This window comes from Salmo trutta, chromosome 30, assembly GCF_901001165.1.
Source record: "Salmo trutta chromosome 30, fSalTru1.1, whole genome shotgun sequence".
Taxonomy (NCBI): Eukaryota; Metazoa; Chordata; class Actinopteri; order Salmoniformes; family Salmonidae; genus Salmo; species Salmo trutta.
Window position 1 is genome coordinate 18610954 of NC_042986.1, and position 22825 is coordinate 18633778.

Genomic DNA, 22825 nt, shown 5'->3' on the forward strand with positions numbered 1-22825 from the left:
AGAATGGAGGAGAGGGGAATAGAATGGAGGAGAGGGGAATAGAATGGAGGAGAGGGGAATAGAATGGAGGAGAGGGGAAGAGAATGGAGGAGAGGGGAATAGAATGGAGGAGAGGGGAAGAGAATGGAGGAGAGGGGAATAGAATGGAGGAGAGGGGAAGAGAATGGAGGAGAGGGGAAGAGAATGGAGGAGAGGGGAAGAGAATGGAGGAGAGGGGAATAGAATGGAGGAGAGGGGAAGAGAATGGAGGAGAGGGGAATAGAATGGAGGAGAGGGGAAGAGAATGGAGGAGAGGGGAATAGAATGGAGGAGAGGGGAAGAGAATGGAGGAGAGGGGAATAGAATGGAGGAGAGGGGAAGAGAATGAAGGAGAGGGGAAGAGAATGGAGGAGAGGGGAAGAGAATGGAGGAGAGGGGAATAGAATGGAGGAGAGGGGAAGAGAATGGAGGAGAGGGGAATAGAATGGAGGAGAGGGGAAGAGAATGGAGGAGAGGGGAATAGAATGGAGGAGAGGGGAATAGAATGGAGGAGAGGGGAAGAGAATGGAGGAGAGGGGAAGAGAGAGGATGGAGGAGAGGGGAAGAGAATGGAGGAGAGGGGAAGAGAATGGAGGAGAGGGGAAGAGAGAGGATGAAGGAGAGGGGAAGAGAATGGAGGAGAGGGGAAGAGAGAGGATGGAGGAGAGGGGAAGAGAATGGAGGAGAGGGGAATAGAATGGAGGAGAGGGGAAGAGAATGGAGGAGAGGACTGACAGGACATGGAGGAGACTAGTGACTAATCTGGAACCAACAGGACCCTGAACAGCTTCTACCCCCAAGTCATAAGACTGTTAAATAGTTAGTCCGTATAGCTATTGGTTAACTATTTCATGATCTGCATTGACCCTTTTTGCACTTATTTTTTTGACTCATCACATACGCTGCTGCTACTGTTTACTATCTGTCACTTTAATCCTAGTTATATGTACATGTCTACCTCAATTACCTTGTACCCTGTCTATATAGCCAAGTTCATCTTTACTCATTGTGTATTTATTATAACTTTTAACTTTTTAGATTATTTCTCTATGTTCTTTCTCTCTGCATTGTTGGGAAAGGCCCATAAGTAAGCATTTCACTATTAGTCTAAACCTGATGTTTACCAAGCATGTGACAAATATTATTTTATTTGACTACCTACCCTGACTGACCTATCCACCTCATTGTCGAACGTTGCTATGGGCACAGCCAAACAACGGAAGTGATGGATTTGACTTCCGCTTTACTTTCCTACTACAGCTCGCTGGTGGCAAACTTGCCAGTGAAAATAATTTGAAAGAGTACATTTATAGAGTATAAAAGTCAAGTAAACATGTATACTGTAAGTGTATAAGTCTAATTTTCTATTTATTTAATTCAAGTTAGTTGGGTTGTGTCAGTGTTAAGGCCCAGGTCTTCAACCAAGCCAATAACTATAACGATGATGATAAACAATAGGCTACATAACTATAAAACGTTGGCGAGCATCCACACTGGAGGAAAGTTATACAGTCGTACTCCTGTTAATCAACTGATCAACGCATCGTACATGCTGCTATTAGGTAACACAAGACCATTCATGAGGTCTCTAACGCACAGATAGTGGTTCAGACCGTTCAGTGCTTTCAACCTGTGTTCATTGTCATAGTGACAACTGCAAATAATCCTTCAATGGGCATGTAGGCCTAATGAAAAATAATATAGGAACTCCTTTTTAAATGTAGCAATTCGACAGCAAACACTGTTTACTCTGCGCATCTTTTAGGCTTACAGAATGCCATTGCCTCATTGCTCAAGTGGTTTGCAAGTGATTTCCATTTTTCTAATGGTTGTCAATTTCTTTGGGTCTTCTTTTTTACAGTGCTCACTTCTGTCTGTCCTGTGCAACTATTTGCAATGCATTAGTGCAACAATGTTATCATAACGGGCCAAAAGTGATCACACCAATGCACTTTCTCTCCTTAACTTTCCCCGACATGCATTTCCTATGCTGTAGGCCTGTTTTACATTCAGCAATTAGCAAGAGCAAGCCTGCTTATTTCCCCGAATAGGCTATTAGGCCTAGAATAAAACATGATCAAAATAAATGTCCTATAGCTTTTGTAGTCTATATCTTTTCCTGGGATTTTATGAGAAGAGGAATGGCCTATTGCGGAGTGGCTTGCGTAGCCTATAGCCTGTTGCGCACGGGAACAGCTGGAAGAGAGGGGCAAGTGATGTGCAGTGATGCCAACTTAGCAATTTTGTTGCTAGATTTAGCAACTTTTCAGCAACTTTTCAGAGTACCCTGGCAACTTTTTTTTCAAACAGCACCTAGCAACAAATTTAGCTACTTTTAAAAATGTATTTGGAACTTTTAGCAACTTTTGAAGTGACTCAAACGCTAAAATGGATTTTCCCTCTAAATGACACAAAAACGATTTCTCTGTCACACTCAGTCACAACACACGGGCCTGGCTGCAAAAATGCCTTGTGAGTGACGTCATCCATCTGTTTAGGTGGGACTCAACTGAAAATACAGTCGAGTTTTGGAGTGAAGTCAATAACTACACGGACTTTTCCGGGTCAAATCCATTTGAAGAACTGTGCAAAGCTGCACTCGCTGCCCTCTCCTTGCCACACTCAAATGCGGAGGTTGATCGGCTGTTCAGCCAAATGAGTGTGGTCAAGTCAAAGTTAAGAAATAGAATGTCACTGCACGCTCTCAACTCCATACTCCTGGTGTGGTACGGACTGAAGCTGGCTGGTGATACCTGTTACCAGCATAAACTACCAAGTGAAGTTCTGCAGCAGTTTGGCACCACAGCAGCATACAGCTTTAAGGCCACTCCATCCTCTTGGTTCCAGCTCCATGACAATGCAGTTGGACAGTGAAGATGAAGAGGATTTCCTTGCCAATCTATGATTCATCATATTTACAGTAGGTATGCAAGGAGTGGACTTTCTGGGACTGGCGGAGACACACAGCTGATGGTGGCAGTGTGTACTGCAGTGTGTGTGAAAACAGTGGCAATATCAGCTAGCCAGCCAAGCAGCACAACAACCTGGAGAGAGATGCCTAGCGCATACATCGTTATTTGGGTTAAGTTGCTTGTTCAATAAGATGGCATATATACCTTGTTATTCGCCAGTACCTGTAATTGTTGATCAGTTAGGTAGCATGTTAACTAACTACCAAAACACTGCTTAAAACTATAATTGTTCAGAATGTGTAGGTTTACTAGTTAAAAAGAAAATAAATCAAATGTAATTGTTCAATAATGTGTAATTGTTCAATAATTTAATGTGTTGTGTTTAAAAATAAAAATGTGATCATATAAAATGTGTTGTGTTTATATTACTTTTACAAATAAAAATATATGATAATATACAAAGAAATCTAAAGTAACAAATGCAGGTTTACGTTATTATGTAATGATGTCATCACGTAATGACATCACAACGTCATTTAGAAGCTTTTAGCAACAAATCTACCTGCCTCGAGCAACTTCCCCTGGAAATTAGTTGGCAACACTTGTGATGTGTAGCCGAAGTAAGAAGCTAAATATTAGCTAGATATTAGTCCATTCAGTAGCTACATATTTGGGCTATAGGCAATATATTTGCCTGTCAAAATGCAAGAAAAATAAGTAACCAGATTATGAAATGGCAGATATCAAATTTTAATTGTCACATGTTTCGTAAAACAGGTGTAGACTAACCGTGAAATGCTTTCTTACGAGCCCTTCTCAACAAGGAAGAATACAATAAACAAATGATCATATTTAAAAAAAGAGGAACACAAGCAGTGATCGCTTGGCTATATACATTGGGTACTAGTACTGAGTCGATGTGCAGGGGTATGAGGAAATTGAGGTAGATATGTACAGTACATATAGGTATTAGGTAGGGGTAAAGTGACTAGGCAACAGGATAGGCCTAGGCCAAGGTTTGTTGACAAAATTATTATTCATGTGCTACAACAACACAGGTCAATGAGGAATGTATTATTGTTATCAAGTGAATACACAATTATTCTCCACAGACTGTAAACTTCAGTGATGTAGGCTAACTGGAATAACTGCTCATAAGTCCTGTTTTGTTTCATGCCGTAATAACTACATAGGCCAATAGACTTGACCTGATCATGCACCCATTTGGATCAGTTTGGGTCTATTCTGGACAGTTCAGAGGGTCCAGAAAGGTGCATTATCAGGCCACTCATATGGTGTATGTCTGTTTTGTCAGGATGTAGCCCCGTGTTAAGATAGGCCTAATATAGGAACATATGGGCTTCTCCTTTCCAACTCCCCCTGCCTGTTAATGCTGTAGCCTATTTTACATTCAGCAAGCAAGCATTCATCTCTCGTCCAATAGGCTATTAGTAGGCTAAATCAAATACGTCAAAATAAGTGTCAAACGAGCTTTTGTAGTCTGGCTTTTCATGCCACTCGACAAGATTTAAAAGGAATAGCTGTGGCAGCGGAGAGGCCAGGTGCGTAAATGCACAACAGAACAATTAAGACACACAGGCTCGAGATATAGCCTAAGTTAGAATCGTATGCATGTTAGCCCATAATCCACAAGCTCAATGTTAGGCTTAATATTGCAGTGAAAATATCCAGTCAATTTACACCGTGAAAGAAAAAAAGTTGAGGCTGTCAGATCATAGTTAGCCTACACTATGTGCGGTCCTGAGGCTGTGCTCCCTCCTAGTCCCAGTCCCCGCGGGTACGCAGCTCCAAAAGCTACCCTATTGTTTCCGGTTTTTAGGGACAAGAATGTATCCTACCTAGACTACAATAACAACACAATGTAATGAAGAATGTTATTATTGTTTTCAAGTGTGTACAAAACACTAGTCTAGACTGTAAACTGCGGTGAATAGCCTATGACATTTGAATAACCGTTCAAAAGCCTGGCATTTTGAATGCATATTCATTTCTAAATAACTGCATCTAGCCTGCCTGATTGGGCTGCCATTTGAATCAGTTCTGGGGGGTTTCTCGGATGTTTAGCCTACAAGGTCCAGACTCATTAGCAGGACAGTAAGATGGTGTATTTTGTGATGATGTATCAGTTAACAGAAATATGCTAATGCAGTGATGTTTGGTGGCGCGCATAGGACTTATGATAATGTGCAAACATGGAGGAAGTTGTATCCATAGTTTCCACGTTTGGCTTCCGTGTTTTAAAAGCATTCGAAAATGAGGTGGATAGGCCTGACTAATGAGGCCTGGTAGACAGGCATATGTTATCAACAACTGCATTTCATAGAATAGAGGTGACCTTTGGTGACCTTTGTATATGGCAGGAACAACTCCGTTATGTATCCACGTGTTGGATTCGGGCAGCTCCTAGAAGTACATAGAGCACAGCTAACTGCAGGCAATCCTATACTGCAGACAGGAATGGCAAGCCATGCTGCGCAGCAGGATTGACCTCGCGCACTAAACACACACACACACACTCACACACACAGCGACAGGAGGGCCTGCAGGAACAGGGAAGAGGGAAGGAGGTGTTGAGTTGCACTTGTACTGAGAGATGGTGAAAGACTCCTCCTCAGGAGTGGAACACACACACATATAGAGGGTGGGATCATAATAACACTGTGGCATGTCGCCTTTTAGGAGAGAGGGTTTGAGATGCCTCAGTGGAGGCTCAGAGAGAGGGGGGGGGCTCCCCGGTGACTTTCTCAGGGGTGTCAGGTTGTCATAACAATCCCCCTGCTCTGACCTCTTTCCCCTTTCCTCTCCTCTCCTCTCATTTCTTCTCTGTTTAATTATGTCTCAGGAAGTTCAAAGGGAATACTTTAAGCTCCTGGCAGTCTTGCAGAGACTGTGGTTGTGTCTGAAATCTGTCTTGTCTACTACTTACTGAAACTGCATACATACTTTGTACTAATCGTACTACATACTATTTAAAACATACTGTTTAGTAAAACCGAATGCAGTAAGCACCAAATATCAACATACTAGGCTACTGAGAATGCATCATCAAATGCGTAATTGCGTTTATTCCCGCCATTGGTTAATTTTCCTACAGCCCGTCACCATATCTGATTATCAGCTGTTGTCAAACACGTGAGTCTGAAAAACAATTATCTTCCTCAGTAGTGTGCAGCGAATTCTACTAGATGAAAAGCCCAAATGAGTAGGCATTTAAAGCATACTCAAGTTTTGACAATTTCATGTACTATAAAACTTTCTTTTCGCATACTCAAAATGCCTTCTATTTATAATGCAAGTATTCAGACACGGTCACGGAGTGTAAAGGAACTGAACCTGCATGACTAGCAAATTGCTCATAATGTAGGTGAACCTTTCCACTCAGTAACTTGACTTGTGTTTTAAGCTTGACCAAGTGTAGTGTTTTTGTAGTGCTGCGTAGTGCCTTCATGGAATAAATTCTTTATTAAAAAAAAGATATATTTTGGGAAAAGAGACGGTTGGAGAATTGATGCAGACTGAATGTAGACCAGAGGATACAGTGGTGATAGTGTGTTGTAGATAGGGTTGCACATTTTGGGGAATATTCAGAGGTGGAAACTTTCCGTGGGAATTAAAGGAATATATGGGAATTAACGGAAATATATGCAAATTAATATTAATACCATTTAAATGTAGATGTTTTCTGCACTGGATATATTTACCATATCATATGGAGACAGAAACATAAACCTTTTACCTTATCATAAGTAGACATAATTGCAAATGATTAAATCCTTCCAATGGAAATAAAAAAAACTATTTAGTTACAAATGTAACTTTAATGAAATGAGTTGACTCTTCACATGGGATAATTTCACTAAACAACAAAAGAAAAGAAATTGAATAGAATAGAATGATCCCCAATGATCCATCACATCTCCCAAAAACGTTTTCAACATACATCTGTAAAATGATAGTCTAGAAACTAAAGCTTTGGTTGTCTTCCTCTCAAGCTTCCATGTCTTCTCCCTGGACCTCCTCAATGTCCACCTCTTGAACATCAGACTCTGAGGCCTCATCTTCACTGTCACTTTCCAACCTTGTTGAGGATGGCTCGTTGTCAGGCTCAAAAAGACTCAAATTTTCCCGGATGGCCACCAATTTTTCAACCCTTGTATTGGTCAGCCTGTTGCGTTCTTTGGTGTGTGTGTTCCAAAACAAGAACCAGTCGCGCTCTGAGGCAGCTGATGTTGGTGGCATTTGGACGATGATGGAGGCAACAGGGGAAAGAGCCTCAGATCCACAAAGTCCCTTCCACCAGGTGGCTGATGAGATACAGTATGTTGGTGTAACAGTGTAGGTTCCGTCCCTCTCTTCGCCCCAACCCGGGCTCGAACCAGGGACCCTTGCACACATCAACAACTGACACCCCACAAAGCATCGTTACCCATCGCGCCACAAAAGCCGCGGCCCTTGCAACGCAAGGGGAAACCCTACTTCAAGTCTCAGAGCGAGTGACGTCACCGACTGAAATGCTATTAGCGCGCACCACCGCTAACTAACTAGCCATTTCACATCGGTTACACTCACCCCCCCTTTGACCTCCTCCTTTTCCGCAGCAACCAATGATCCGGGTCACGGCACCAATGTAACAGTGTAGGTTCCGTCCCTCTCTTCGCCCCAACCCGGGCTCGAACCAGGGACCCTTGCACACATCAACAACTGACACCCCACGAAGCATCGTTACCCATCGTGCCACAAAAGCCGCGGCCCTTGCAACGCAAGGGGAAACCCTACTTCAAGTCTCAGAGCGAGTGACGTCACCGACTGAAATGCTATTAGCGCGCACCACCGCTAACTAACTAGCCATTTCACATCGGTTACACTGGCACGACTGCCATATTGCATCTCCATCCCAAAGCCCTTGCTTGGAAGTGTACTTCGCCAGACTGCCAAGAACCTTGCCCTCATCCGGGCCAAGGAGGCGAGACACGGTAGTGATGACACCATAGGCCTTGTTGATCTCTGCACCAGACAGGATGCTCTTGCTAGCATACTTGGGGTCCAACATGTACGCTGCGGCGTATATGGGCTTCAGGCAGAAGTCTTCATGCTTTTTGATGTATTTCAGAACTGCAGTTTTCTCTGCTTGGAGCAACAGTGAAGTGGGCAGGGCAGTATGGATTTCTTCTCTTACATCTGCAAGCAGAGTCTGAACATCAGACAGGATGACATTGTCTCCCTCAATCCGTGCAATGGCTACTGCTATAGGTTTCAGGCTGCTTATCACTCTCTCCCAAAATACATCATCCAGGAGGATCCTCTTGATGGGGCGGTCCATATCGGCAGACTGATATGGCCATTTCTTGGAGAGACTCCTTCTCTTCCAGGAGACTGTCAAACATGATGACAACACCACCCCAACGAGTGTTGCTGGGCAGCTTCAATGTGGTGCTCTTATTCTTCTCACTTTGCTTGGTGAGATAAATTGCTGCTATAACTTGATGACCCTTCACATACCTAACCATTTCCTTGGCTCTCTTGTAGAGTGTATCCATTGTTTTCAGTGCCATGATGTCCTTGAAGAGCAGATTCAATGCATGAGCAGCACAGCCAATGGGTGTGATGTGAGGGTAGGACTCCTCCACTTTAGACCAAGCAGCCTTCATGTTCGCAGCATTGTCTGTCACCAGTGCAAATACCTTCTGCGGTCCAAGGTCATTGATGACTGCCTTCAGCTCATCTGCAATGTAGAGACTGGTGTGTCTGTTGTCACTTGTGTCTGTGCTCTTGTAGAATAGTCGTTGAGGGGTGGAGATGATGTAGTTAATTATTCCTTGCCCACGAACATTTGACCAGCCATCAGAGATTATTGCAATACGGTCTGCTTTCTCTATGATTTGCTTGACCTTCACTTGAACTCTGCATCCAGCAAATGAGTAGATAAAGCATGTCTGGTTGGAGGGGTGTATGCTGGGTGAAGAACATTCAGAAATCTCTTCCAATACACATTGCATGTGAGCATCAGAGGTGAACCAGTTGCATACACAGCTCGAGCAAGACATTCATCAGCATTTCTCTGACTACGTTCCTCCATTGAGTCAACACAAACATCTGATTCCATGAGCTGTTGCTATCTATAAGGTGTCTGATTCCTCATTTTCACCTCAAATAGAAGTAGAGGGACTTTTGTCAGAGGTTGCTTGTTGTGAGCACTGAGGGAACTTTATGCACTTGGCCAGATGATTGTGCATCTTTGTTGCATTCTTCATATGATTTGGCACAGTATTTGCAAATGTACATAGCTTTTCCTTCTACATTAGCTGCAGGGAAATGTCTCCACACATCAAATAGTGCCCATGGCATTTTCCTGTAAAGATTAGAAAAAAATGACTAAAAATAAATACAGATAAATAGTTAAGCAGTTAGATTAAACAACTCCTTTGTAAGACAAATGTTTTAAAATGAAACATGTATGGAAACAGGTGAATTAACACTCCTCAGTTAGCATGTGATGCAAGCTAAAAACCCACATGGTAGCAAAAACTAACTAGCAGAAATTGTTAACAAGTTAGAAATGATTTAAATACACTTTGCTGTTGGCTACTTTTTACTAGTTAACAAAAAATCATGCATGTCCCATAAAATATATTCACCCCACCCAGTATTGTAATCAAAACTAATCAGAAAGCATGTAGTCCTTGGCTCAGACAGTGTAGTGGTGTGGGCTCAATAGTGTGCAAGTTCTTGAGAATCAGCTGTACATATGATGGAAGAATGCACTGTGCATGCAAAGGTTAGCAATTCCATAGAATTGGGGATAGTTTAACCAAAATATGCCACAAGACCTAGAATTCCCATATGTGTTTCCCACAAAAAGGTTAATTGGTTCAGCTAACTCTTTTGATGAATTTAAGCAAAATTCCCCAAATTCCTGGGACATTTACCGGAAACTTTCCGACCCTTGGCAACCCTAGTTGCATACAATTGTTGTATTCCTGGGTGTCACCACTGGCACCATTCTGTGGACTGTCATCAATCTTTTAGTGTATGCAGAGTGACAAGGCTTATCTACAGGCCCTAAAGGACTGTTTGTACACTCACACACACACACACACACACACACACACACACACACACACACACACACACACAAACACACACACACACACACACACACACACACACACACACACACACCTTTGCATTAACAAATACATTTATATTTTCAGAAAGGTTCCTTTTTTAAAAACTTTATACAGATTATGCATACATATTCAATACATTTTCCCTGGAGGATGTTGTTTGTGCTACATATCCTCTGGGCCGATGGACAGGACCTCTGATGAGGAGGACAAATAAAAGTCACCATAGAAATTAGCAGCAGAGCCTGAAAAAAAACATTCCTCCCACCCCAAAATAGACGTGGACATGCCAATTAGAGCCTCCAGTCCAGTCAGCATAAACAAAAGGAGGTAAGGGAGGGAGGGAGGGAGGGAGGGAGGGAGGGAGGGAGGGAGGGAGGGGGAGGCGTCTGACCCAATTGGAGCAGATGTCACTTGGTCAATACTTCCTGTTTTGTTGGCCTTTTTATTTTGAGACGCCTAATTTAGAGGCCCAGCCGGTCTGCCCCTCTCTCTCTGTGGAGCTGGGCCTGAGATTTACTCTGACACTTTGGCTCCCATTGTTCCAGTTTCCTTTCTCTCCTAGCAGACCTGACCACAGAGGACGTCACTCAGCTCCAGCTCAGCCTCCATCAACACAGACTATAGTGTTGATAGTGTCACCACTGTCTGTTCCCCACGCTTTTCCCCTTTTTCTGACCCTATTCAGAGGATATAAATGTCAGCAGTTGACATGTTTTTTGGGGGGGGTGTGTGTACTTACTCCTACTTCATACTACAGTTATGGTACATACCTTATCCATGCAGAATGATCATGTCAACTGATGAGTGGAGTGGTAGAGGTTATACGAGGTAAAGTGTGTCTAGTTACAGAAAGGCTTGGTTTCATACTTACTCAATCAGTCATTCTGTGTTCTGCCTAATCTGGAGGAGGGACCAGAGGGAGAGAGGTTCCCGTACACACTGGCCATACTGGTATAACCGGTCCAGAGTGGAGAACAATATTCTGGGGAAGGCGAGAGGAGGAGGAGGAGGAGAGACTCATTGTCTTCTGTCTGTTCATTGTTCAGTTGGACTCATTATCCCTCAGGCCAGCATGGAACCAGGCTTCAATTACCACATCTCATCATCATCATCACATCACAGCAAATCAGAGCACAGAGACCATGACTTCATCATCACATCACAGCCAATCACAGCACAGAGACCATGACTTCATCATCACATCACAGCCTATCAGAGCACAGAGACCATGACTTCATCATCACATCACAGCCAATCACAGCACAGAGACCATGACTTCATCATCACATCACAGCCTATCAGAGCACAGAGACCATGACTTCATCATCACATCACAGCCTATCAGAGCACAGAGACCATGACTTCATCATCACATCACAGCCAATCACAGCACAGAGACCATGACTTCATCATCACATCACAGCCAATCAGAGCACAGAGACCATGACTTCACAGCCTATTAGATCACAGAGACCATGACTTCATCATCACATCACAGCCTATCAGAGCACAGATAAGATGACTTCATCATCACATCACAGCCTATCAGATCCCAGAGACCATGATTTCACAGCCTATCAGATCACAGAGACCATGACTTAGGCTGTAATGTGATGATATAGTGCACTACTTTTGAGCCAGGCCCTTAGGACTCTAGTCAAAAGTGGGATTAGGGTGCCATTCAGGACACTGCCTCTGTCTGTTGTACTGTAATGGTTAAGATGCTACACTCATATTGTTCTTCCACTGAGTCTTCCTCAGACAGAGAAAAAAACAGACCGTTAGGCAGACAGTGCATTTCTATGTGCAGTCCTGCTCACATTTGCTTGACATTTTTATGAGTTTGTCCATCAGCAAGTTTCATATTTCAGACATTCTCAGATGCATAGTTTACCTGTGAGAGGGTCAGACAAACAGGGTATCTTTCTCACAGCACAGCACAGACAGGCAAACACACACACACACACACACACACACACACACACACACACACACACACACACACACACACACACACACACACACACACACACACAGGCAAACACTCTTACTCACATACGCATCCCCTTTCCCAGTGGGTTCCATTACTGTGGAAACTAAAGGTGAGGGAGAGTCTGGTGAAAAACAAAAGGCTTGTATAGGTAAATGTTGTCTCTAAATATAGCTGGCGGTGGGAGAGAGATGCAAACAGAAAAGGCGCTTGTGTTTTCTGCTGATGAGTGGTCCCCTTTGTTTCCTTTTATGAGTCGCTGATGTTACGTTCCTGGAATAATCCACTTGTTCCTCCTTATTTGTCAGACTCTGGTCTGCGTCTCCTAAATACAACACTAGTCCCTATGTTATGCACAAAAGTGGTGCACTATATAGGGAGTAGGGTGTCATTTGGGATGCACACAGAGAGCCTGTTGACTCCTCGTCAAGAAGGATTTTAATAATTCCAAACATTGATGGCATTCATGCAGCCTCTGTCAAGCTTTTCGCCTTCCTCCTCTCCAGCCTCCTAATATGGAGGCCTTAAGCAGAGGGCTGTGTCAGTACATGACCCGGTTGTTACGGCTGCATTTATACACAAACACCAACTGGACTTTAAAAGACAAAAATGTCCACCAGAAGGCTTCCCCCCACCGCGTTTGCAATGCCTTCATTCATTTTTACACAGAAAAACACACTGCTGCATGCACACACACACACACACACACCGGCCTCATCAGCCCGTTTTCATTCCTACAATATGATTGTGAAAAGCTCATCTTTCATTCCTAGATAAACACACTTTTGTTGGTTCTCTCTCATTAGCAGTAGGGAGTGATTGATTTAGTTAAACAGTAATAATGCTGGTCGGGTGAACAATGAAGTGTTTGTGTAATGATACAGTATATGTTGACGCTGTCCCCAGCTGGCTGTGCACTGTGAAGGCCTGCAAACAGCCCTTGGATTTCCATGGGCGTCCAAACTAAAGCATGAATCACATCGTCTGTTGTTCCCATTCAGGATGTGAGAGTACACAGCTGGCTATATCAGTGTGTATGAAGGAGGCTTTTCTCCTCACACACATGCACAGGCACTGCACACTACACACCACAGCAGTGTTGTAGGCTGTAGAATAGATCTATCTCACCCTCAGTCACTCCACACCCTCCTCAACCCAGCTGTGAGATACACTTCTACTGCCTGCAGGTCCTGACACAAGACAAAAACATTCTCACTGGTGCTGCTTGGAATTTGAAAGCAGGCCAAGTCAAACTTCATGAAATGTGCAGTACATCATTTCACTTTACGAAGCCTCAGACAATTGAGACTTTGTGTGTGTAGTTATAAACTCAACCAAAGACTTGGCAATTATGTCAATAATTGTTTTGAGTCTCTGTGTCCGTATCCGTGTGTGAGAGTGGGAATGCGTGTGTGTCAGTAATGTGTAGTAAAACCCGCAGCTCTTTCCCAACCCCGTCCTCGATCCTGTTGTCAAGCGCGGCAAGGCAATCTTTCCCCCTGACTCACCCATGCAATGCAAATGTCCTGGATTATCATGCAAATCAGACATTTATGTCAGTGAAGAATCTAGAGTGAGGAGAGCCAGTGGAGGGGAGGGGGAAAGGCTGTGAGATAGTGTTGTATATGTACGGCAGACATTCCTATTGTATGTGTCGTGTCCAGCGTGGGATGGCTGCTCACGTTCATCTAGCCCACATCTATACGCTGAGTGGGCTGTGCCTCTGGTCTATTTATCTCCCTCTCTGTCACATCTCTCTTTCTTCTCTTTACTTACAGTGAGGGAAAAAAGTATTTGATCCCCTGCTGATTGTGTACGTTTGCAAAGAAATGATCAGTCTATCATTTTAATGGTAGGTTTATTTGAACAGTGAGAGACAGAATAACAACAAATGAATCCAGAAAAACGCATGTCAAAAATGTTATAAATTGATTTGCATTTTAATGAGGGAAATAAGTATTTGACCCCCTCTCAATCAGAAACATTTCTGGCTCCCAGGTGTCTTTTATACTGGTAACGAGCTGAGATTAGGAGCACACTCTTAAAGGGAGTGCTCCTAATCTCAGCTTGTTACCTGTATAAAAGACACATGTCCACAGAAGCAATCAATCAATCAGATTCCAAACTCTCCACCATGGTCAAGACCAAAGTGCTCTCCAAGGATGTCAGGGACAAGATTGTAGACCTACACAAGGCTGGAATGGGCTACAAGACCATCGCCAAGCAGCTTGGTGAGAAGGTGACAACAGTTGGTGCAATTATTCCCAAATGGAAGAAACACAAAAGAATTGTCAATCTCCCTCGGCCTGGGGCCCCATGCAAGATCTCACCTTGTGGAGTTGCAATGATCATGAGAATGGTGAGGAATCAGCCCAGAACTACACGGGAGGATCTTGTCAATGATCTCAAGGCAGCTGGGACCATAGTCACCAAGAAAACAATTAGTAACACACTACGCCGTGAAGGACTGAAATCCTGCAGCGCCCGCAAGGTCCCCCTGCTCAAGAAAGCACATATAGATGCCCGTCTGAAGTTTACCAATAAACATCTGAATTATTCAGAGGACAACTGGGTGAAACTGTTGTGGTCAGATGAGACCAAAATGGAGCTCTTTGGCATCAACTCAACTCGCCGTGTTTGGAGGAGGAGGAATGCTGCCTATGACCCCAAGGACACCATCCCCACCGTCAAACATGGAGGTGGAAACATTATGCTTTGGGGGTGTTTTTCCTGCTAAGGGACAGGTCAACTTCACCGCATCAAAGGGACGATGGACGGGGCCATGTACCGTGAAATCTTGGGTGAGAACCTCCTTCCCTCAGCCAGGGCATTGAAAATAGGTCGTGGATGGGTATTCCAGCATGACAATGACCGAAAACACACGGCCAAGGCAACAAAGGAGTGGCTCAAGAAGAAGCACATTAAGGTCCTGGAGTGGCCTAGCCAGTCTCCAGACCTTAATCCCATAGAAAATCTGTGGAGGGAGCTGAAGGTTCGAGTTGCCAAACGTCAGCCTCGAAACCTTAATGACTTGGAGAAGATCTGCAAAGAGGAGTGGGACAAAATCCCTCCTGAGATGTGTGCAAACCTGGTGGCCAACTACAAGAAACGTCTGACCTCTGTGATTGCCAACAAGGGTTTTGCCACCAAGTACTAAGTCATGTTTTGCAGAGGGGTCAAATACTTATTTCCCTCGTTAAAATGCAAATCATTTTATAACATTTTTGACATGCGTTTTTCTGGATCTTTTTGTTGCTATTCTGTCTCTCAGTGTTCAAATAAACCTAACATTAAAATTATAGACTGATCATTTCTTTGTCAGTGGGCAAACGTACAAAATCAGCAGGGGATCAAATACTTTTTCGCCTCACTGTAACAGTACCTCTCTCTCCTATACGGTTAGTTTCTGGGAATCAAGTGTTACTGCCGTACAGTAATTAAACACTTGACCTGAAGTCAAGAGGTTGGAAGTAAGAAATGTACTTTCTGAGAAACTCAACTCTCTCCCATCCCTCCCCTAGAGCCCTCAGTGTCGGCGCCCCTGGGGTCAGTCCCAATGGACCTGCGTGTGACGGAGCGTGTGATGCGGCCGGGCTCGGACACGGCCCTGCTGACTCCCCTGCACCCTCCTCTGCTCCACAGCCCCTTCTCCCACCAGCCCTGCACTGCCTTCTCACAGCACCAGCTGCACCAGCACATACGGGTACGTACAGCATCGTTAGGCCTGCTCTCAGCACACATTGTTGCCAAACACCGACACACACTGATGTGAAAGGAACCCATAAATTGCATTACATGTCTGTAATGTTTAATGTGTAATGTTTCTTATACATTTTAGCTCGTATTAATAATGACTTTCATGCCCCATTTACACTCATTAGCCCAAGTCTTTCCGTCACCCATATGTCACACATTCCCAGATCAGAGGGGCACTTTTTCCTGTTTCCACACATACTTTACTGAGTGTCTCGTCGGGTTTCAGTTCAACATGGAACAACGGAGACGTGAGCAGGAGCAGGAGAAACAACAAGAGCTGCAGCAGCTGTGGCACAAGGACAAGAGCCAACAGAGTGAGTTTTACTGTGTTTGTGCGTGCATGCGTGCGTGCGTAGGTATGCCTGTATGCTTGTACACTGTAGTAGGAGAGAGTGGGTTAAGTTGAGCCAGTGGGTCAAGTTGAGCCAATGGTTAGTTGAGCCACCCCTTGTTTCTAGGAAACCATACACACAATGAATCATGTGACCAAATAGTTTGTAATAGGTCATGGTTTCATGGAGTCTGTGAAGCATGGAAAAAGTGGTAAGCAAGTTAGGTACATTTATTTATATTTTTACCAAGTCAAATAAATGTATTGTGTCAAAGGTTTCATGATGCTTGTGTCTAAAACTGTTTGCCTCTGGGTAAGTTGAGCCAATGGCCAGCGTATCCCATACAAATGATGATGACATTTTCCCCGTTTTATTCATAATATGCATAGTATTTTTGCATATGAACTCAAGATCAACGTGAAACAAACAGAGGGCTAGCCCCCCTTGAAGTTCTTGAGAGAGTAGCCAAGTTAGTGAAAGAGGTGAAGAAGTCCATTTGGGATGAAGAAATAGACTGAATGACTGAAGACGTACGTTTACAACAACAAAACGAACATGTACCTCTGCAGGAGAGAGGCTAGGATAGAGTAGCAGAGGCACACAAGCTCTCATCTGATGACTTGGAGTCTGAGCTTGCTAAACATATCAAGAATATTGTAGACCAGTTTCATAAGCTTAAGTAGCCTCAAGTGTAGAGAACTTGCCTACGAATTGGCACATCGAAACAACATCTCTGTCCCAGACAACTGGTCAAGAAATGGAAGGGTAATACTGAGCAGAGAGATCTATATCTGAATGTACATTTAAGATATACAATATACCACTCCCATTCCATTATTTAAACTTTGACATACAGGTAACTGGCAAAATAAAGGAAACACTAACATAGTGTCTAAATAGGATGTTGGGCACCACGAGCCAGAACAGCTTCAATGCACGTTGACATATATTCTACAAGTGTCTGGAACTCTATTGGAGGAATGCCACACCATTCTTCCACGAGAAATTCCATCATTTGGTGTTTTGTTGGTGGTGGTGGAAAACGGTGTCTCAGGCGCCGCTCCAGAATCTCCCGTAAGTGTTCAATTGGGTTGAGATCTGGTGACTGAGACGGCCATAGCATATGGTTTACATTATTTTCATTCTCATCAAACCATTCAGTGACCACTCGTGCCCTGTAGATGTCATCCTCTGGGGACATAGACATGGTAGCCAAAATAATGGCCTGCCCAGCGTTTTCATACATGACCCTAAGCATGATGGGATGTTCTTTGTTGTAATGAATACTATATTTCCCTTTGATGTAGTGCTGATGATTTTCAAACAATTGCTCAACATACCCCACTCTCCCCTATCGTTATCCTCATTGGTTGGTGTTCTGCACAATGTTCTGTAAAGTGAAACAGGTCCATCAATGTCACTTTCGCAAGACAAACATCCTACACACACACACACACACACACACACACACACACACACACACATATAAACACAGATAAATGCACATCACTCTACAAATGTAAATATTCTCGCCAAAGAATGCCTTGGGCAAAAACCGACATGGACACCGATTTGAGAGGCATTTCTTTTTGTCTGTTCCCAACAGACTGAGTCATCATAAATAGCACCTAGACACAAATAACACCAAATATCTTGTCTCTTACAACAAGCAGAGGAAAACAGTAATTTAGTGCTCTGTCTTTGCATGTCCACAAATACATCTGTGAGGTCTCTGAGCATTGCTCCAGTCCGACAGTATCTGGTAGGGCCCTGGAGAGAAGGGGAGAGGACAAGAGAAGAGAAGAGCAGAGAGGAAGGATGGGCTGTAGAGTGCTGTTGTTTTGACCCCTGCCCTGTGGGTCCCAAACCCGGTTCTCTGTGAGTGGCTGTCAATGGACCATTGTGGCTCAGAGCAGCTCATCTCTGTGTGTTGTGGGCTGAGGCATGCTGGGAGGGCTGTGGTAGTAGACATCCCGTGTTGCTTCCTCCTCACACAGAGCTCACTGTTCCTGTTGCCTTTCACTCACACACACACACACACACACACCACCAGATTATATATAGATCCTCACCCTACTACCATTCAAGACAATATAGGGTTTCACTGTCAGTCATGAACACTGGAAACTACTGAATACTATCATGCTACTGTAGGAGGGAGTTTCGGAGCCGGGATGGACTTTTAGAGCAGAACAGACAGAGCTGAGCCGCTCATTTTGGAGAGAGAGAAAGAAGTTCCTCTAAAACAGTGGTTAGAAAATAGCCGAGCTGTGCAAACAGCACAGGTGTCAATATTGACCGTATCAATAGTGACACCTCCTGTCACCTCCCCCTGTCCCCCACGCCCTCCCTAGTCCCCTACACACACACACACACACACACACACACACACACACACACACTGGGACGGCATGGTCACAGCTTCCTAGCATGGGAGCACAGAGGGAGACTGAAATAGAAAGGGATTTTCCCAAATGTTGCCATCTCATCTTGATGATCTGGCTACAATGTCATGATCTGGGCATATAAGGAGTCGTTCTTTCACTTCAGTTACAATGATACAGTTGATAGGAGGAACACTACTGAGTAGTTGTAAGGATTGGTCTGATGGTCTCTATATCTATGTTGATTGACAGGTGCTGTGGCCAGTTCCCTGGTGAAGCAGAAGCTCCAGGAGGTGATTCTGAAGAAGCAGAAACAACAAGCCCTGGGAAGAACCAGCTCCAACCCTCTCAGTGGTCCACCTGTGGGCTACAGGTGAGAACTCTTTAAACCTTCAGTAGCATGTGGGCTACAGGTGAGAACTCTTTAAACCTTCAGTAGCATGTGGGCTACAGGTGAGAACTCTTTACACCTTCAGTAGCATGTGGGCTGCAGGTGAGAACTATTTACACCTTCAGTAGCATGTGGGCTACAGGTGAGAACTCTTTACACCTTCAGTAGCATGTGGGCTACAGGTGAGAACTCTTTGCACCTTCAGTAGGATGTGGGCTGCAGGTGAGAACTATTTACACCTTCAGTAGGATGTGGGCTGCAGGTGAGAACTATTTACACCTTCAGTAGCATGTGGGCTACAGGTGAGAACTCTTTACACCTTCAGTAGGATGTGGGCTGCAGGTGAGAACTATTTACACCTTCAGTAGCATGTGGGCTACAGGTGAGAACTATTTACACCTTCAGTAGCATGTGGGCTACAGGTGAGAACTCTTTACACCTTCAGTAGGATGTGGGCTGCAGGTGAGAACTATTTACACCTTCAGTAGCATGTGGGCTACAGGTGAGAACTCTTTGCACCTTCAGTAGGATGTGGGCTGCAGGTGAGAACTATTTACACCTTCAGTAGCATGTGGGCTGCAGGTGAGAACTATTTACACCTTCAGTAGGATGTGGGCTACAGGTGAGAACTCTTTACACCTTCAGTAGCATGTGGGCTGCAGGTGAGAACTCTTTACACCTTCAGTAGCATGTGGGCTACAGATGTGAACTCTTTGCACCTTCAGTAGGATGTGGGCTGCAGGTGAGAACTATTTACACCTTCAGTAGCATGTGGGCTGCAGGTGAGAACTATTTACACCTTCAGTAGCATGTGGGCTACAGATGTGAACTCTTTACACCTTCAGTAGCATGTGGGCTACAGGTGAGAACTCTTTACACCTTCAGTAGCATGTGGGCTACAGGTGAGAACTCTTTACACCTTCAGTAGCATGTGGGCTGCAGGTGAGAACTCTTTACACCTTCAGTAGCATGTGGGCTACAGGTGTGAACTCTTTACACCTTCAGTAGCATGTGGGCTGCAGGTGAGAACTCTTTACACCTTCAGTAGCATGTGGGCTACAGTTGTGAACTCTTTACACCTTCAGTAGCATGTGGGCTACAGATGTGAACTCTTTACACCTTCAGTAGCATGTGGGCTGCAGGTGAGAACTCTTTACACCTTCAGTAGCATGTGGGCTACAGGTGTGAACTCTTTACACCTTCAGTAGCATGTGGGCTACAGGTGTGAACTCTTTACACCTTCAGTAGCATGTGGGCTACAGTTGTGAACTCTTTACACCTTCAGTAGCATGTGGGCTGCAGGTGAGAACTCTTTACACCTTTTGTTGCATTACATTATGTTTCAGTATGTGTGCTGTGCTCAGTCATTTCACCTTCATATCTGTATAGATTTGATTTTCCAACTCTGACTGTGTTGTGTGTCTGTGTGTTTGGTTTCTGTAGGGAGCTGGCTCCAGACCCAAGTGGGACGCCCCAGCCTTTGGTGTCCCCCCCCCCACAGGGTTCCAGAGAGGGCTCAGATGACACCCCTCTACGCAGGGCAGGTGAGACACACAAACGCACAAAGACACAGATAGACAGACAGACCTTGTGCCTCTGTGCCTGAAGCTATGAGGATACCCTCTACAATTAGCCCATTACATAAGATCCTTGTTTCAGAGGGGTAGAGCTGTCAGCTGTGGCGCGGTTCCCAGGCCGCGCACACATACGCACGCACGCACACACACATACATACGCACACAAACATAGGTACAAACATACACACACACACACACACACACACACACACACACACACACACACCCAGCAAAGAGAGGTGACTGACAGTACTGCTTATAACACCGTTTTGACAAACTGTTACTGTAATTAGCCATGTGGCAGCACACTACTTCATCCCTGTCATCTTCTCCATTATACCTGTTTAAAATCGGATCTTGGCTTCACAGTGCCTGTAGAATCTGTTTTAAAGAGGCGAACAGTAAATCCAAACGTGTCCTAGTACATTATGTACTTCAGCAGAATATACACCTGCTGGAAATGTATGAATGGAGAGGAAGTTGTATCTTATCAAGGTGCTGATCCTGATTTCACTTGCCTGGATTCAACATTGTACTCGGCTACAAACTTTATTTTGGTTTGGATAGTTTTCTTAGACTGTGAATTTATACTGATGATACTATCTCTGTCGCTGATCAGCCTCAGAGCCCAACCTGAAGGTGAAACACAAGTTGAAGAAACACCTGAACACTCGCAAGAGTCCTCTGACCCGCAAGGAGAGTGCCCCGTCCCCCATCAAACACCGGGTGCCCGACACTCTGGGTAAGTCCCTCACTTCCCTGAACAGAACACTGCTGCCCACTAGGCTCTGTGGTGACAGGGCTAATGGAAAATACAAATGTTGTTATGGACTCATTCTCTCTCTCTCTCTCTCTCTCTCCCCCATCCTCTCTCTCTCTGCAGACTCATCTCCCAGCAGCAGTAGCACCCCAGTGTCTGGCTGCAGCTCCCCCAATGACAGTCTACCCAATGAGAATGGAGTCCTGCCCTCTGTTGACGGGCTGTCCCATGAGGTTATTATCCGATTGGTATTTACCCACCCTCCCTTACCCCTCCACACGCATACACTTATACATTACAAATGCATGAGATAAGGACAGAGGTTTCTTTGTCCTCTCTGGTGGGTTTGTGTGGAAATGGGAGCCGTAAAGCCCTAGTTTCTAGACAGTTCATTTGGTGTGTTTCTCTCAGTTGTTCCTGTCTGGGTAATGAAATGTTTAAAGCAGTGATATTGGAGAAGGACATCTGGCTATAGCCCTGTAGCCGAGCGCAGCACCAGATCTGATCATCAAATTAAACTCTCTCCACCTCGTCGTCTTGTCTTGGCTAATCAGCAGAATAAAAAGGCTGTCCCACATGCATTTTGAAAGACTCAAACACTACACAAACATGCAGACACGCAAACACGCACACTCACTATTTATTTATGTACTTACAAAAAATCACTTAAACACGTACACTACATGACCAAAAGTATGTGGACACCTGCTTGTCGAACATCTCATTCCAAAATCATGGGCATTAATATGGAGTTGTTCCCCCCTTTGCTGCAATAACAGCCTCCACTCTTCTGATAAGGCTTTCCACTAGATGGTGGAACATTGCTGCGGGGACTTGCTTCCATTCAGCCACAAGAGCATTAGTGAGGTTGGTCACTGATGTTGGGCGGTTAGGCCTGGCTCGCTGTCAGCGTTTCAGTTCATCCCAAAGGTGTTCAATGGGGTTAAGGTAAGGGGCTCTGTGCAGGCCAGTCGAGTTCTTCCACACGAACCATTTCTGTATGGACCTTGCTTTGTGCATGGGGGCATTAACATGCTGAAACAGGAAAGCGCCTTCTCCAAACTGTTGCCACAAAGTTGGAAGCACAGAATCGTCTAGAATGTCATTGTATGCTGTAGAGTAAAGATTTCCCTTCACTAGAACTAAGGGGCCTAGCCTGAACCACGAAAAACAGCCCCACACCATTATTTCTCCTCCACCAAACTTTACAGTTGGCAATATGCATTCGGGCAGGTAGCGTTCTCCTGGCATCCGCCAATCCCAGAATCATCCGTCGGACTGCCAGATGGTGAAGCATGATTCATCACCCCAGAGAACTCGTTTCCACTGCTCCAGAGTCCAATGGGGGTGAGCTTTACACCACTCCAGCCGACGCTTGGCATTGCACATGGTGATCTTAGGCTTGTGTGTGACTGCTCGGCCATGGAAACCCAGTTCATGAAGCTGCTGATGAACAGTTATTGTGTTGACATTACTTCCAGAGGCAGTTTGGAACTCGGTAGTGAGTGTTGCAACCGAGGACAGATGATTTTTACGCGCTACGTGCTTCAGCACTCA

The 22825-nt window shown here is 44.6% G+C and overlaps 1 protein-coding gene across 7 annotated transcripts in view; it reads left to right on the plus strand.

The window, feature by feature from the left end:
• The window catches only part of LOC115168166 (histone deacetylase 7), a 76222-nt gene that overhangs the window by 38459 nt on the left and 14938 nt on the right, over positions 1-22825 (plus strand). For 5 of the 7 annotated variants that reach the window (XM_029723177.1, XM_029723179.1, XM_029723184.1 and 2 more), the window contains 6 exons: positions 15590-15771; positions 16051-16138; positions 18793-18913; positions 20375-20475; positions 21128-21250; positions 21392-21516. In XM_029723177.1, the coding sequence (XP_029579037.1) occupies positions 15590-15771; positions 16051-16138; positions 18793-18913; positions 20375-20475; positions 21128-21250; positions 21392-21516 (740 nt within the window). The remainder of the gene's footprint in view (positions 1-15589; positions 15772-16050; positions 16139-18792; positions 18914-20374; positions 20476-21127; positions 21251-21391; positions 21517-22825) is intronic. The other 2 variants (XM_029723178.1, XM_029723180.1) reach the window with 1 other exon arrangement.